We start from the raw sequence: 17,931 nt of genomic DNA on the forward strand, positions 1-17,931 counted from the left end.
CTGCTGTGCACCATCACGTTGTATATAAACCCTTTTGAATAAAGACTCCTCATTGCCACAGTGTTTGAATGAGTGCAGCACACACACTGGTTCTTATTCGAGTCCTGAACACAGGCAGCAGGCTGTGTCAACCATCCTCTCCATGACCCGCCCATCCGCCGCCGCCGCTGCCTGAGCCAGGTCAGGTGTTCGTGCTGCAGCTTCGTAAGCTCCGTGTTTGGGGAACTGCTTGGATCTAGTGTGCGGGACAGACCCGGTCGAGGCCATGCTCAGACGGATACTTCAGATGGTAAGAGACCGGCGCGACGGACTCAACCGTGTTGCTGCGGTTCTTGGCTAAAAACCGAATCGTTTTCCTCGGAGACGCGGGGCCTGTCCTTGTCTGTTTTCATGGCGGGGACGCGCGTTTTGACGCGCTGTGTCTCGCTGGAGGGGTGGGGGTTACAAGTTTTAGCCAAAGGGAGTCGGCCGATTGGAACAGCCCCACCACCCCGTCTGATTGGAGTCGGCATATCAAGCGCTCCTTACGTGGGATTGACACAGCTAGCCACCAAATGCTAACATGGCTCGTTTGATTGATGCTACCCTTGGCAGAGATGTAGCGAGCACATAACAGACCAGCTAATGAATTAGCTAACCCGTCCACCCTGAGGCTTAGCTGGGTAAAGAACAGCTCGGCTGGCTCAACACCTGGGTCACTGACTCGGGTTATTTTCCGTTTGCTAGCTGTGTTATAGCGGCAGGTTAATTCATCGTCCAGTCGTCACATGCTAACATTGACGTTAGCATCAGACTGTTGTGAAGTCCTGTGTCAGCAGCTTCACGTTAACAGGTGAAATACCTGTTTTAATCAATACGACTTATACTAGTGTTAATAGTTCCATGGTTGTCTGGATAAAACACCAACTTGCCACTAAGGTTACAAGTGGGAGTGAGAGAGGTTAGCTACCCGGCTAGCCTCCCCACAGGACTACATTTACCGTCATGCATTGCCAGCAGCAGTATTGTGTACACTTTCAATTCCTGTCCTGGTGACCAGGAAAACCCACATTTCAACACTTTCCATTTTGATGAGGAATCATGAGACTGTGAGATGTTATCTCAGAGGGATTAAGACTGAAATGGTTTAGGGAGATAAATCAAATTAAAACATTTCATTTAAGTTGGTTGGATTCATTTTAACACCACGTAGCTAACAACACATTGTCATGGGCACAGGAGCTTGTAGGAAGTAATCTGATTTAAGCAGGACACGTGTATGACCAACCGTATTCATGAAATATATCTGTTGATCCACTGCCCTGGGATCATGTATGGTCATAAACACTCCTCCTAATGCAGACCACACTGCCAAGATAATGATTACCAAGGATTTTATGACTGTGTCACCTTTGAACAACAGTAACAACAGCTCTCTACCTATTTCATAAGCTTCAATTTCTTAATAGGTCCTGGGTTGAAGTAAATATTGTAGAGAATTGGCTTATTTTGATTAGGGCTGGGTATTAAAACAATATCAATAATTATTGCTGTATAATCTTCATCATCAGGAAAACAGTGTTTAAGTGTTTAATACACTGTACATGGAGTTGTTGCTTATGCATTGCACAGGCTCATTCAGGAAGTATAACACAGAATAGCTCGATGCAGATCTGTTTAAAATCTGTCTTTAAAACTATAATAAATAACAATGTGACATTTATCGTGGGAATCATTGATATTAATTGTTATTATATTTTTTATCTGGATATAATTATTGCCCGTATTGGCCAGCCCTAAATTTCATTTAATATCTTATTTATATCAATATATTTATTTGGTCTGTCCAGGGCTGTTCTCATGTTATTTATGTAGCGTGTTTGAATAAGGTCCACTTTGCTCCATGATGTAAACGTTCCACCTGCCTGGTGTTTATCCATCTCAACCCTCTTGTAGGCTCTGACATGATTGGTTCAAAGGGCTAACAGTCCCCCCCTCTCCCAACACACAGGTCCACATACACACACACACACACACACACTCACATATTTTGACCTAGTTCATTCATGCAGACAAACACCAGCCCAAACAAACCCTTTTTGTGAATGGGTCAGCAACTTCACATCCACCCCATGTGTTTGCACTTCAGGACAGTGGATTTAGCTGATTCCTGGTGAACACTTCCCAACCTACTCCTGAGTTGTATAGAGATAATTTTTGTTCTTGTTCCTTTCCTGTTTCATTGCCTGGGTTTGCTCTTTAGCAGAGCTTGGCCCACTGCCTGTTACACGACCAACAGTATTAGGAGGGCTGCGATAAACAAAAGCCAAAGACCAACCAGGGAATTACAGCATATTCATTTAAAAAAAGTAATTAATTGTTTAATCACAAAGATCAACTGGAACAGAGAACACCTGAGGTTAAACACATAGTTATCTAGAATATCGAACAGCTTGTTAGTCATTGTGCTTATTTAAACGATTTATGAACTTTTTAAATATGTACACAATAATCAAATTGAAAAGCAACAGGGTGGAGAAGTCGGGTCAAGGACACAAAAGTTTTGCAGCAGTGAATATTATTTATAAAAATGGAACAAATATTTGACAAAGCTGTAAAGCCGGCTTGATCAGTCTGTCTTTAAATACAGTGGATGTGTGAGGAGACCAGAGGCCTGTGAACACACAGATGTTAGACACTGTGCAAACTTTAGCCTGGGTGGTTCACCAGCTGCAGGATTGTACAAGTTGGAAAAAAAAGCATGTGGATTCTTCCACACACATTACTCAGACCAAATTTATATTTGTGCATTTATCATCATCACTATTTCTAATAATTTTTTACTTCTCATTACTCTGTATTGTTCAGTTCTAACAAGGCAATTTCCATACATGAATATTGTGTTGTTATCGATTCTAATTATCCAGTTACAAATAATACAGGTAAAGAGCACACGCATCAAATTATTGACTATTGTAATATATAATGTGGCTATTTATTTGTTTTGATTAGTTTATTTGGTTTATTTTATTATACACAAAAATGTGTGTAAGGTTTGGTTGAAACCAGTAAATGCTTATATGTAAACCACACCCAAATATAATCAAAATAAAATACATAATATACAGAATCTTCAGTACAGTTTATATATTAGTATAAAAGAGACAATTTCACATATAATACATGCTGTATACATAAAAGCAGAAATTTGAGTAAACTAAAAACAGGGATTTAAAAATTTCCCCATTACTGATTCTCTCAAGAAATCAGGTCATTATTAAGTATTATATAAATATGTTTTTCCCATTCCACTTGAGTGGTCTCAAACCCTTGTTCATAATGTTTATAAACTGAGTGTATATATGTTTATAAATTCAGAGTAATCGCGTCTTTTTTTCTACTCTCAAGACTCCTGGGAAGGGAGGCTCCCAGAATGCAGAGTCAGAGCAACCCACCACAGACCTCAACCATGATCAGACGTCTGAGGTAACACGGATGTTTTGGTTTTGCATATTAATAACTGGCCTGTTTCTAATCTGCGGTCAGAGGTGCTGAATTGAAGCTGTCTGATAAGTTATCATGGTTGATTCTCATGGTGTGTTTCTGTATCCAGGGCTTCATCTGTCCTCAGTGCATGAAATCGCACAACTCTGCAGAGGAGCTGTTCAAGCACTACGAGCTGTTCCATGATACCGGAGACCTCCCCGCTCACATGGCCCCCACTCGGTGAGACAGATATTTAGGTTACATAAATTGAGACAAAGTGTCTGACGTCATTGTGCACTTTACAGAATTTTACTTTACTTTATTTTGGTTGGTGGACTTTTTTCTGAATTTAGGGAAGACCTTACAATGCTGCGGCAAGAAGTTCAGGACCTGCATACTTCTCTCAAGGTATGGTTTGGAACTGAGGCTGTTACAGATGTGTGTAAACGGATGGGTTAATACAAAGACTCACTGCGTGTGCACGTATGTGTGTTTTTCTCATTTTATTAGGAGGAACGGTGGTTCTCTGGAGAGCTCAAGAAGGAGTTGGATAAAGTCCAAGGACACCTGAAGCAAGTAATTCCACCAAGATATTTAACATGATACATTATGAAACTTTCTGAATAAACAACTGCTTAATAAGACATAATGGTGATGCCTGCTCTTACTGTACATGCCCTTCTCCTTCATCTTTCACAGAATGATGGACAGGTGACCCCAGAGGATGCAGGTTAGTGGTTTTCTATTTAGAATACCTCCTGACAAAAATAAAACGGTGTCAGTTTCAAAACAAAATGTGTTGCTTTTCTTCCCACAGTCCTTGAAAAGAAGCTGAATGAAGCAGAGACAGAAAAGTTCAACATCAAGCAGATGAAAGACCTGTTTGAGCAGAAGGCTGCACAGCGAGCCACGGAGATAGTAGGTCAGTGTTGGCCCAGACAAGTGGAAGGCCTGTGTCTCCATCATTTAACAACTGTAGTACTATCTTACCACTGTTCAACTCAATCCACCCTCTGTCCTTTATGCCGTCGTGCATAAATTGTTGGCACAGATGTTCAATTTGACTCTGTGTGAACCATTCTATTCAGCTAGGGAAATTGTTATTCAAGTGTATATCGTTTTTTACTTAAATTGAATGATATTCAATGAGATTGCTTTGGATTCTTGTTTGCAACAGATTTAAAGTCCCGCTATGATGAGGAGAAGAGCTTAAAAGAGGCTGCGGACCAGAGGCTGGCCAAGCTGACAGAGCACCTGCAGAAAGAGACGCAGGAGAACGAGAGGCTCAAAACAGAACTGGTACAACACACACTTCAAGTCTCTGTTGCTATGTATACTCTTTTTATTTGGCTTAACAGACGTGCTTTGGAGTTTGAAAGAAATCAGTTTGGCTCTGAGCTCTGTGCTGAATCGACACGGCTCCTATTCAGATAGTCCTCTCATCGTTGTTATAGAAACACAAACAAGAACTTTGTCCAAAGAATTTATATCAAAAGAGCAAAAGGTTACTTTAGACTAGAGTACCCAGTCAGACCCACTCACCTGTTATCTGATCCGAAATGTTCTTAACTATTCAGAGTGGTTTAAAAATACTCCCCTTAAATTGAGTGTAGTGCTAGAATTGAGAGCCCCTGCTGATTTTTCCATCTGTTACTTGAATTTAATTGAATGTCTGAAGGCTCCTACATACACCTGATTACCTCAGCCATTCCTCAGCACACAGAGTTTTGATTTATCTCAACACCAAAACATCTTAAACTGGAGGTAAAACCGGAGTTTCGAGCTCATCTTTCTTCCACCCAATCTTCCTGTCTTCAGCCTCTGCTCTTCCCCCTAGCTGCAGCGACCGGGAGTGGAGGACGTGGAGGTCCTGCAGAAGGAGCTAATACAGGTGCAGACGTTGATGGACCAAATGACGCGTGAGAGGGAGGACGAGTCTGAACGCCTCAAAGGCCAATACGAGCAACTGCAGGCTAATTACACTACCTCAGAGGTGAGGAGGGCACATTATATAATGTCATGAAGGTCAAATGTAGCTCTGCTGATTGAAGTTTATGTTTTTCAAGGGCATAAATGTGCAAAATGATTCCCACAGTTTACATAATCATCTGTAGCACTAGAGTTCTGAATGAAAATATAGTCCAATGTAGTTCTGATTCTACCCCCTTTCCATTTTAGATCCTTATTTAAAACTAGCTGTGAAATAATGTGGAACTACTGTAGTTATGTCATATCAGACAACTTTGTTCCTAATTCTAATTAATTAATATCTGGTGAATAATTCATCTGAGTTTCCTGCATTTTTGATCCCTGAACAGGAGAAGTATTAATAAATCTCTGTCAGGAAGCTCCAGGCCTCTTCCTGCACATCTCTGCAAATAATCTCAAAGCACAGATTCATGTTCTCTGAACATAAGAAAGCACATTTTATAAAATATTTGAAAACTGTTTGGTTTTTGAGTGCAGTCCTGATCATTATCTGTTTTTCATTTCCATGTTATGAATTGATGGAATCAGTGGTCTTCAGGTCAGACAGGGGAATTTCAAAAAAGACATCTAAAAATATAAGGCTAACAGTTAACATCACATTCAGCCTCATGTATCTAAGCGGCTTCAACTGTACAAAGCAAGAACATCTTGCTTTGTTCTTTATTTTGTATAAAACGTTGTAGCAGCTGTGTGGTACAGAGTTGCCTGCTGCTGTTGTTTGGTGACTTACCTTTGGTCGTGTCTCTCTTTCCCTTTCCTTCTGCCTCTCACATAATCCATCCCTCTGCAACACTTAACCCTTTCCTCAAGATCCGTAAACTGGAGGTAAAACCCGTCGTTTCCAGTTGACCCAAAATCCACTTTCATCTCTATGAGTTTCACCAAAGTGTTTTTAAACATTATATGAACTCTTTATTTGAGTTTTTGTGCGACTCATGCCTGATTTATTTTTAACCCGATAGATATTTTTAATACATCTTTTTACTTCTGTTTCAGTCCTTCACAGTGGTGCTTCACCTCCATTATTGTACACTACATTTCACTGGAGAAAGACTGTAATGCTCCTGTCTATTTTATTGCAGTTGACCATATCCCAACTAAAAGCAGAGCTGGAGAAGGGTCCACAAGAAGCAGCCGTCTACACCCAAGAGATCCACCAGCTGCAGAGCAATCTGAATAATCTGCAGCAGCAAAGCCAGGTAACACACCCAAACACACACCCAGACAAACACACACACTGCCAAAACCAAACAGATACAGTTGATATGGTTATGTGACAGTGTTGCCCAATATGCAGCAGGATTTACTTTGAATAACAAGCCTTGCCAAATCTCCCTTAAACACAGCTGCCCTCTCGCTTTCTGTAACTGTCAGCTCTGTGTTCCTCAGAATCTGGCCCGATCACAATGCCCAGGTGTCATCGGTCTCCTTTTGCAGCTGCGACATTAAAATGACAACAATTTCACAAAGCTCTATATTTAAACCAAAAGGGTAGCGTCTCTGCCTATGCCAGCTATGCCAGTGTGGGTGAAATGCAAATATAGGTAACTTCATTGGTGCAATGGGAACTGAAAGCACTGGTCTCCTGCAAGATTAAATTGTCTCACACCAGACACGTCAGTGCCCTCCCAGCCAAATAGGTTTCTGGGTAAGGGGAGAGGGTTACAAAATTGGATTTTCAGTGCTGTGCACCTCTCTTAGCTTCTACCCAGAACAGGATACCCTGAGACCTGATGCAGATACAAAACAGGGAAACAAAGACGGTCAGGACTAAGAATAGACAGTCAAAGCACCTATTAGGATTTCATAGGTCAGTAACACAGCAGGAAGCTGTGACAATGACAAAATGACAGGGCTGTGAGAAAGACAGGGAGAACAAAAAGAGGAGGACAACGTTACAAAGTTTACTGGGAAGGTTGTTAATGTTGGCCAGCTGCTGTGTTTGCCCTATGAGGTTTATTGGATGTCTGTGGAGTCCAGGTGCCCTGTCACACTCCTTAGTTAGCAGCACGCTCCTCTATTAACAACATTTTGTTCTTTATCACCTTGTTGCCAAGTTTAATGCCATGCTGTGCAAATATCCCATTTTTCCAAGTCATAAACCTTCCACTAGAAATGCCACACCTTCGCCCTACAGGCCACTGTTCTTTTCCATTGGTTATATCACACGTGTTGGTATTTGTGCCCTGTTGCTACAATCACACCAACCGTTTTAATATAGAATGGTTCTTGGTTCTTGGTTCTCTGTGGCTTAATAAATGACTAAAACAATTCCTGATTCACTTTTTCAATGCTGTCAATCTTTATCCCCTTTCACAAGAGCCTGGTGTCCATGGCTGCCTTCATCCATACTTCTGGTCAACCAGTGGCCCTGTGAATGATGTTGTCATCTCCCTCTCCAACAGAGCCTGTCTGAAAAACTGGCACGTAAGGAGAAGGAGCACCAGCAACTGGAGGAGAGTCTGGGAGCTGAGAAAGCTGCCAAGAAGGGAGTCCAGGGCAGCCTGAGGGAAAGAGAGCAGGAGGTCCAAGAGCTCCAGGCTCGGGCCTCCGGGGCTGAGGCCTCTCTGCACAAGACCCAGACAGAGCTTGGAGAGAGAACTGAGGAGGTGACGAAGTTGAAGAGTGAGATTGGTGAGCTCGAGGTGAAGCACGCAGAGCTGAAGGTTGAGAGGAAACAGCTTAACCAGCAGAGGGAAGAAAAAGAGAGTCAAGGTGCTCAGCAGCAGACCGAGATCAGTCAGGTGAGTTGTACTCATAGAGGAGACAAACACAGGTGACTGCATGTAGGATATCAAGACAAATTATATAGAAAGGATTTTAACTTTTTCTCAAATCAGCCAAACAGAATCTCATTCTCCATTTGCATCTCTGCAAAAAGGCATTGTTATCCTCACCATGTCTAAAAACACTATATGTCAGCACTAATTAAGAAACCCAGTAGTATTTAACCCACTCAGGCATAAAACCCAAGAACTCATCATGCTAATCCTATTTTTTGTAAAAATTCACAATAACCGAGATAATCCAAAAAGACATCACAAATCCAGTAACGTTAATATCTAATGTCAAAGAGGATTCCCGATGTCCATATCCTTCATCATAGTATTTGACACATTTCTTGCCATTTGTCACCTTTTCTTCTCCATCTTAATCGTCACCCCTCTCTCTGTACTCCTCTTAGCTTCACGCCAAACTTCTGGAGGCAGAGCGACAGCTGGGCGAGGTGCAAGGTCGTCTGAAAGAACAGAGGCAACTGTCTGGAGAGAAACTGAAAGACCGCGAGCAGCAGTCAGCCGATCTGCAGCTCAAACTCTCCCGTACAGAAGAACAGGTTGGTGTCAGATGAAACTTTAAACGATCGCTGCGGGGACACTTGATTAATGCAGCACAACAGTCAGAACATCTGTGCAATAAGGTGTCGCTCGTAAGATGTGATAGACGCTGTGAGATCCGCAAAATGTTACTAAAACTGAAAGAAGAGTGATTCAAAGCAAGTCAATCAATGACCTGTAGTAAGATTCACAAAGTTACTATGATATCAACAATAAGTTCAGGTTTATGGTAGAAACAATATGGTTTCCCTTTTCAGCTGAAGGAAGGTGCCAGTAAGAACACCGACCTGCAGCACCAGCTAGAGAAAGCCAAGCAGCAGCACCAGGAGCTCCAGGCGCTGCAACAAAACACAAACGGCAAACTCCGCGAAGCACAGGTCTGTTCACAAGACACACCCTCACATCAGGATTAGATAATAATAGAAGTGAGTATGAAGCCAAGAGACGCTGTGTAGAACAGTGAGTTTTAAAATAACTAAGAGGTCCTCTTTGGAATAATGTGTGACATAGTCTTATACTAAGTTATTCAGCTCCTGCTCTTGTGTGCCAGTGCTTTAGAATAAAGAAACTTGTAAAACAACATAAAACTTTGTCCTTTTTTGCCTTTTCTTCATTCTGTAGAACGACCTGGAGCAGGTGCTGCGTCAGATTGGGGATAAGGACCAGAAGATCCAGAACCTGGAGGCTCTGCTGCAGAAGGGTAAAGACATTGTGAGCCAACTGGAAACCGAGAGAGAAGACTTATGTGCCAAGATCCAGGCCGGGGAGGGAGAGACGGCTGTGCTAAACCAGCTGAAAGAGAAAAACCACGCGCTACAAGAACAGGTAGCTGAAAGCACAGATTACTTCCTCTTTTTGGTTGTGAAAAAGTGAAATGACAGCAGACATATGCTAACCCCCTCGTCAGTCACATTGACTCTGTATATGTGGATCTTAAGGTGACGCACTTGACAGACAAACTGCAGAACCAGTCGGAGAGCAACAAGCAAGCCCAGGATAACCTACACAAGCAGGTCCAGGAGCAGAAGTCTCTGCTGCGTTCGGCCCAGGACCGAGCCCACACCCTGGAGACATCAGTCACCGAGGTCACCACCCAGCTCACAGACAGCAAGGAGAAAGTCGCCCAGCTGGACGCCCAGGTAAGCCTCTACCTGAGCATGTCTTTGTAATACATGATATATACAACATGGTGGTTTCATGGAAAATCCTGAGCTAAATACAGTATGTTCTTTTTGATTTACATTTTTTGATGGTTTGCTTACTTGCAGCTGAAGGCAAAGACAGAAATGTTGTTGTCTACTGAGGCGGCTAAAGCTGCACAGAAGGCCAACCTGGAAAGCAACCTGGAGACTGCCCAGCATGCACTGCAGGATAAGCAGCAGGTGAGCTTCAGCTGAAGTTTTCCATGTCATACCCCATATTCCTCTAGCCCCTTCACTTCACTCAAGCCCTAACTTCTCCGTGCTGTGTTTTTCCCTACCCTCCTGACTTATTTATCGCTCTTATCCAAAACTCTCGCTTGTCTTCTTGTGTAGGAGCTGAATAAAGTTCAGCAGAAGGTGGAAGAGCAGGTCCAGAGGCTCAAGGAGAGGCAGGAGCAGTGCACACAGCTGGAAGCGGGTCTTAAAGAATTCAAAGACAAACTGCTGGCCTCAGAGCAGAGTGTAGAGCAGCTGGAGGGGCTAAATAAGGTTTGAGTCTATATAGAGTGACTGATATGGGAACTAAAGAACCCAGCGACTGTTCTGTCTAATGTCATGAGTATGAAGACATTTTTAATGTGAATTTGATGTTTTGCATTTACAGAAATTGGAGTCACAGGTCGGGGAGATGCAGGCTACACGTGATCAGGCGCAGCAAGAAGTTGTAAAGTTGCAGAAGGAAGGGTCAGAGGTTAAACGGAAAGCTAAGGAGCTGCAGCGCTCACTGGAAACAGAGAAAACAGGGTGAGATAGAAGTTGTCGGATTCACTGGTTTTGAAAATAATTAATCCTTGCAAGGGATATTTTGTTTATTTTACTATATTTTAAATTAATTGTTCCGCTGTTAAGGGCTACTACGCTACAAGAGGAGTTAAAGAAGCAGGCGGCGGCTTTGAGCGACACCCAGCAGCAGCTGCAGTGCTGTGAGCAGGATAAAGCTGCTCTGAAGGTGAACCTGGAGAAGGTGACACAGGAGGGAAAGACTCAGCATGCAGAGCTGGACAGAAAATCTCAGAGTCTGGCAGCAGAGCTACAAAAAGCCCAACAGGAGAAGGAGGCTCAAAGGAAGGAGCTTGGCTCTACTCAGGAGAACCTAGGAAAGGCTAGAAAGGCTCAGAAAGACAGTCAGAGTCAACTGGACACGGAGAGGAAGAGCCATAAGGCAGCCATGGAGGAAAAGGTAGGTTCAGTAAACTGAAGACAGTGATAGATGCAGCTCAGAAACATATTATCAATAATCATATTCATCTGTCTCAACCCTCAGGAAAAGTCCAACGAGAAGGCCCGACAGGAGCTTCTTAAGAATACTGAGATCATTACCAAGACAATGAAAGAATCTAAAGAACAGTTGGAGCAGATGAGAGAGGTAAGCTTCTTCTTCTGAAAAAAAAAAAAAAGACACAGCATTAATGTTTTAAATGCAACACCTTAAAAAAAATGTTTTTGTCTAAAAATGATCAGGCAGAGAAAAAGCTGAAAGGGCAGCTGAGCTCGATAGAGAAGCACCAGTCAAAGACTCAGGAGACACTGAAGGAAAAGGAGAATGAGCTGGAGAAGCTGCGGGCACAGCTGAAGACAGCCCAGGGGTCCTTTGAGGAGGAGATGAAGAACCTGAACAGACAAGTGACAGAGTCACAGGAAGTCAATGCCAAGAAAGTAAGTAGTATTTTGGATTTTGTATTTTATCATCCAGAACCACATACATACATTCACTGGTTTAAATTATTGATATTAACTGTATTTTCCACAGGCTTGTTGTAAAGGGAATTGTATGATGATATTCTTCTTTTATATTTGTGTATATGTTTATAAACGTGTATTTGCCTCTTTATCTCCAGGCAGAGGAGGAGGGTCAGCTGAGGGCCCAGGTGTCGGCGCTCGGCCAGGAGCTGACCTCTAAGAAGAGCCAAGTGGCCGAGCTGCAGAAGAGCTTTGTGCAAAGTCAGGAAGGTCTGACTAAGCTTCAGTCCGACTTCTATGGCAAAGAGTCGGAGGTCTCGGCTCTACGTCAAGACCTCAAGGTACGTTAATGCAGGACAGGAAGGAGGAGCTACAGGCTGATAATGACTTGATCTACGGAGGTTATGTTACAAGTTGAATTCATAGAGATCAACGTCTGAAACTCTTTTGAGGCGCTCTCACAAGGTCTCTTCTCGTTTTTAATGATTTCTGTTCTCACCGACACTGAGGCTAAGTTAGTTAATGACTTTTGACCTCTCTGTTACTGAAGGCATCAGAAGAGAAGTTGGGTGTAGCCCAGGAGGAGCTGGCTGCTAATCAAACCCATCTGACCGGTTTGGAGGCTCAGATCCAGGAGCTGAGGACCAGTCGCAGCTCGTTGGAGCAGGAGCTCACCAATCAGGTCCAGAAGCGCCACCAGCAGGAGCAAACACTGAAGGAGCTACAGAAGCAACAGGTCAGTCAAAATGGATTAGCACACATACACACTTGACTTTATGTGATAAGGTTAATAAATTCAGAATTTGACCCACTCGCCCAGAACCACACGAACGAGGAGCTGGAGAAGGAGAAGAGCAAAGTGGAGGAGCTGAACAAAGCCAAGAGTGTCCTGGAAAAGAGTAACAGCAAGTTAACATCGGAGTTAAAAGTCCTAACAGAGAGGAGTGAAAAGGTTAGTTCAACCATGTTGTTTTTATTTCAGGGAGAATATAGAATTTTCATTTCAAACAACACCTCAGAAAAATTCTTAATATTACAACTGTAGGCTTCGACTACAGTATGATCTCATTCTGACTTGACCTGCTTCCCATGCTTGTCTCTTACCCTAACAGCTTAACTCTGGGACACTGCAGGTCATTAGGGCCACATTCCTCAACGCCATTACTGAGCATACTTGAATTGACAAGTTCTTCATATCTTAAAACTAAAGCTTCAAAAATGTTGCTCTAAAGAACTTAAAAATAAGAGGAATTGAGACATTTAAACTAAGCCTTAAAACTGATCGGAAGCAGTTCTCAGAGCAAGAATTTCCCAAAGATCAAATCAGCTCAAACCCTTTAAAAATCTACATTCACATTTTTCATATGTGAGGCTCTTTTTCTTCCCTTAACCAAACCAAACACCCACCAGTTATGCCTGTGGTTTCTTATCTGTTTATTTACAGGAGCTGGGTGAGCTGCGAGAAGCCAAACAACTGTTGATCCAGCAGAAACTGGAGTTGCAAGGTCAGGTGGAGGCGGTAAAGAGAGCACTGGAGCAAGAGCAGAAAGAGCATCAGGCCACCACGGACAGCAGGAGCCACAGGGAGGACCAGCTCCTCTCCAAAACCAACGCTGTCCATGATCAGCTGGTAGACCATCCGTCTGATTAAGCGGATTAAATATAATTTTCCTTTTGATTTCCTTTTTTGTGACATGATCATTGTCTCTAATCAAGGCTGCAGAGAAGCGAGCCAGAGAGGAGCAGGTGAAGCTGCGAGAGGAGACTGAAGCAAAGCTGGGCACGCAGGTGACGGCGCTGAATGAAAATGTGGCCACACTGAAGAGAGAGTGTCAGGGCAGCCAGAGGAGAGTCGGTGAACTGGAGAAGCAGACGGACGAGCTGAGAGGAGAGATCGCGGTGCTGGAGGCCACCGTCCAGAACAACCAGGACGAGAGGCGGGCTCTTCTGGAGAGGTGTGTTGATATTTGTTCCTTGGACTCATGTGTGGCGTTGCAGGTGTTTACTCTTTTAGTTGATGCTCTAAATCTTAAAAAAAGGCTTGGAATGTGCTCTCTGAAAAGGTAAGCAGCAGCAGGAAGCTTTGTTTCTGTCTGAGTTGGTTACTTGACAAAGTTCCTAAGACGTTTCTTTCCCTGAGATTCAAAATGTGGCTCTTGCATGCAGTGGTGTTTGAGAGTGGCAGGAGAGAAGCTGAGAAAATCTCATGGGCAGATTTAAAAAACGAAAAGTTTACATAGTTTGTAATAGAAGAGATGATTTGTCTCATTAAACTAATTTTGTAATTTGTATTATATATTATGTTTGATTGACTGGCCTTTGAGTCCTGATGTGTTTCAGCATTAACTCCTTATCTCAACTTCTAATAGCACAATTGATGAGTTACCTCTGAAAACATTCATTCATCTCTTAACTGTCAATACTGAAAGATTGAAGGTTATTTAAATTTGTCCCAGTGCTTCATGCTGAAGTGAATGTGTGTAATGTAAAGTGATGCAAAAACACCTGCTAACAAACCGCTGTGGTGAATAAACAATCAAGCAGTTGGGATCATCATTAGTCCCAACACATAGTACTAATTAACAAACCAGCCAAGTGGTGGTGGTAGGAAATTCTCCCGAGACATTAATTAACATGAGCACACACAAACGCACACACACATCACCAACGCTCTGCGGTCGTGTTTCAGGTGTGTCAAGGGAGAGGGTGAGATAGAGAAACTGCAGGCCAAGGTGGTGGAGATGAGGAGGAAGGTGGACGACACGACGGCAGCCATGCAGGAGCTGGGCAGAGAGAACCAGTCGCTGCAGGTCAGTCGCAAAACCACAGACGTCGACAAATATTGTCTGTATGTTTATGTAGCGGTGATGTACCACAGTAAGTGAGTAGCTTGTCACAGGGGAAAGTCGAATGTTGTCTGTTGCTTATTCTCAGATCAAGCAGTCCCAGTCTCTGACCAGGAAGTGGGCCGAGGATCATGAGGTGCAGAACTGCATGGCCTGTGGGAAAGGCTTCAGTGTCACCGTCCGGAAGGTAAGAATAAAGTTTCCTTCAAGAGGTTTTTGTTTTTACATCAAAGGGACATGATATCAGTTTCCTCTTAAATGTTTTGCACATGATTGATCGTGTGCCTTCTTTCTCTCCTCCTCCTCCTCCTCCTCCTCCTCTGGGAACATCCAGCACCACTGCCGACACTGTGGGAATATTTTCTGCAACGAGTGTTCAGCGAAGAACGCCCTGACGCCGTCCTCTAAAAAACCAGTACGGGTGTGTGAGACATGTTTTGAGGATCTCCAGGGCTGATCCCCCCCCCCTCCAATGGGTTCTACCTAATCCCAACACCCCCACCCCCCCTACCCTTCCCTCCGCTCCGTCCCTCCTTGTACCTACTCCAGCGGGCAGAAGGTCTTTGTCGTATTTACTGTGCACTATAAAAGGACAGTCTCCCACCTGCATGCGACTTGTGGCTCTGGCGCGGAGGGAAGTGACCGGAGGGAGCCACGTGACGAGATGGCGTGGGATCGGGGTCGGGACTGTCTGTATCTGTTTTTGTGCCTTTGCTCCTCCTGTGGACTGCCAGAGAGCGGAGACAGCGAGAACCCAACGCCATCCATCTCTTTACGTTCCCGTTCACATCTCAATCTTTGTTTGGCTTCATCAGCGCGACTGCAAGGTGGCTTCTTCTTGTGCGTTGTGATATACGTAAGAGGGCGAGAGAGGTCAGCGAGAGTCTGAGAGAGTGAATGAGGAAGTCACTGTGGTGATGTTGAAAACCACTGCTGCCCTACAAAGGTATATGCAGGTAACGATTGTGTCCCAAAAAATTGGATATCTGTAAATGTAATTAAAAATACCACTGTAAAGATTCACATCAATATTCACATAAAATTGATCACTAACTAAATAATCCGATTTGTATAGTTAAACCCAAGTAATATGATGATGAAAATATTTTTCTAAAATGTTTTGGTGAAGCAGACGAACTTTATTTTACAACAGAGTATCAGAGCCATATTGAAGAGAAAACAAATCCATAGATTTTGAGTTTAATGTAGATTAAACTCAAAGATCTATTCCTTCTGGATCCAAAGTCTGAAACCCACGGCATTGTTTCGTGAGACTTCAGATTTGTGTTGCCTTAACGTGCCTCTAATTCTCTGTTGTAATATTTAATTGGTGAAACACAGATTCCATTCCCTTTGGCAGTAAAAACTCAACAGTCAACAGTTGGACAGCTGCAGTTATAATTTTAGTTTGTGGACAGGGTTTCATGTACGTTCATGATGTTGTGTTCACGCACATGAGTAAATGTGGACACTGTACAGACACTGTTGAGTGAAAAGCGAGGAAAGGACGGCTTGAGATTTTTCTCTGAGCATTTTGTTTTGATTATTAGTCTCGAACAGTAAACACAGTTTTTTAAAACCTTTTAAAAAAAACATGCCATCCGTCAGTTTATGCACCAGCGATCTTCTGTACATAACTCGATGTCAAATCAGTTCCTGCACGATTCCTTTGTGTGGCAGCGCGTTAATGAACTTGTGGGAATTAACAAATGTATTTCACGACCAAAGAATGTCTGCAGCAGGAAAACAGGCACGACGAAAAGCCCCGAGTTTGGTTCTTCACATTTCAGTATTTTTACGAAGCTTTTGAGTTTTAAATCGCAGGGTCTGACAATTTTTATCTTGAACAGAAGATGTGCTATGATCTGAGAGGCTTTTTTTTGATTTGTTTTAAATGTACAGCTGTGTTGTTTTCTACAGATTGTGGTGCTTTCTGCCGACTCAGTCATCGAAGGTGTCTGCATGTTGATTTCTTTTAATGTTTTGTTTTCTTGCTGCTTGTTTCATCCACACAACAGCCCTGACTACTGTGTGTGTGTATGCGTGTATGCGTGTGTGTATGTCTGTGTGAGAGAGCAAGGGCTGTAGCTGGGTGTGGCATCACTGTAACAGAGTACGTGTGTGTTAGTTTTTAGGCCTGCTTGTGCTCGTCTGCTCACATGCACCTTGTGAATGTCGGCCGATGAGACGTCTGTGCTGCGTTCAGGTGCAGCGGCCACCGTCTGCTCTCTGTCCAACACGCCTGCAGCTGAGAACAGTGTAAAAGCTCCTCCCTGCTTTGTTAAATTTAAATGTGTTGACAGATGTCATTAAGATCTTTTTGTGCAATTGTCTAAAGACCGGAGTGGACGACAACACTGAAAGCCCGGCGACACCGCAGGTTGTTCTGGTTCTGTTGTTTTGCAACATGCCGCTTGTTTCAGACTCAGGTTGAACCGAATTTAGATCGATACACTTTTCCATCTCAGTTGCAAACTCTCAGAAGCGCCTGCCTCTTTCTTTGCGTCGCCTCACTTTTGTTTCGTCTACCTCAGATTGGCACAGGAACAGCACTATTTCTACAGATGTCACAGATGTTGTATAATCGCCTGCGTTCGAGGAAATGAATCCATCAACCTCTACAGTCCGGAAAACCTCTAGAGATAATTTGCACCTTACTCTGCTCTGGGCTCGTCCGTACGAGAACCCGGCCACAAACATTAGGACTTTATTCAGGCTTCAGCGTTTCTAACCCCCCCCCCCCCGATGTACTTGAACCTGCTCATTAATACAAAGTCGGTCATAATTATCTTTGTAAATGTTTGTAATGAAAGAGAAAAAAGGAAATATATAACACACATGGATGTAGAAACATGAAACTGTGGCTTCATCAGTGTCTTACTCATTTTCTACTAAACGTCATCACAGACACACACACACACAAACACACTGAATAGTGGCCTGCTTCGTGTTGCTGTCAGTTATCGTGCATGAGGACTTAACTGGCCTGTGGCTCACACTTCATGTTGTCTCCATGTTTAGACTCACATCTGGTGGTGGCGAGGTTTTGCCTCGGGCCCTCGGCTCGCCGCACGTGGCCGCTCGCTGCCGGCGGTGACGTGCGGCGAGCGATCCCAGAGTCAGGGTGACCTGACTTCACCTGAGGGCGCGTTATTCATGTAATTTATGTTCACATGCACCAGTTGATTTTGTAACATGTCATGACATAAGTAAAACCTACAGTATGTTTCTACTTTTGTGTCTTATTTTGTGCACATTACATTTGAAGGTTTAGCAACCGAGTCTATCAATATTATGGACATTTGAGTGATTCAGGTCTTTATTGTTTTCACTTAATCTGCATTGTTTTATTTCTGGGCCTGTAATCCAGGATGAAGGTACATGAACTAAATTTAGAGGAAGATTGTCCTAAAT

At 43.3% G+C, this 17,931-nt stretch overlaps 1 protein-coding gene across 1 annotated transcript; it reads left to right on the forward strand.

Moving 5' to 3' along the window:
- Positions 1-73: 73 nt before the first annotated feature.
- eea1 (early endosome antigen 1) lies at positions 74-17,749 on the forward strand. The gene is made up of 29 exons (XM_062389346.1): positions 74-289; positions 3,388-3,465; positions 3,593-3,705; positions 3,819-3,873; positions 3,976-4,041; positions 4,165-4,195; positions 4,283-4,387; positions 4,643-4,764; positions 5,303-5,458; positions 6,537-6,653; positions 7,860-8,198; positions 8,639-8,788; positions 9,047-9,166; positions 9,411-9,614; positions 9,728-9,928; positions 10,058-10,171; positions 10,325-10,480; positions 10,596-10,735; positions 10,841-11,171; positions 11,256-11,357; positions 11,453-11,647; positions 11,830-12,012; positions 12,222-12,407; positions 12,492-12,623; positions 13,116-13,301; positions 13,388-13,626; positions 14,361-14,481; positions 14,606-14,704; positions 14,852-17,749. Exons 1-29 carry the CDS (start codon positions 266-268, stop codon positions 14,972-14,974), a joined length of 4,188 nt encoding a protein of 1,395 aa, XP_062245330.1. The 5' UTR covers positions 74-265; the 3' UTR covers positions 14,975-17,749.
- Positions 17,750-17,931: the final 182 nt, after the last annotated feature.

The sequence above is a fragment of the Platichthys flesus genome, chromosome 6, assembly GCF_949316205.1.
Source record: "Platichthys flesus chromosome 6, fPlaFle2.1, whole genome shotgun sequence".
In the NCBI taxonomy this organism is placed as follows: domain Eukaryota; kingdom Metazoa; phylum Chordata; class Actinopteri; order Pleuronectiformes; family Pleuronectidae; genus Platichthys; species Platichthys flesus.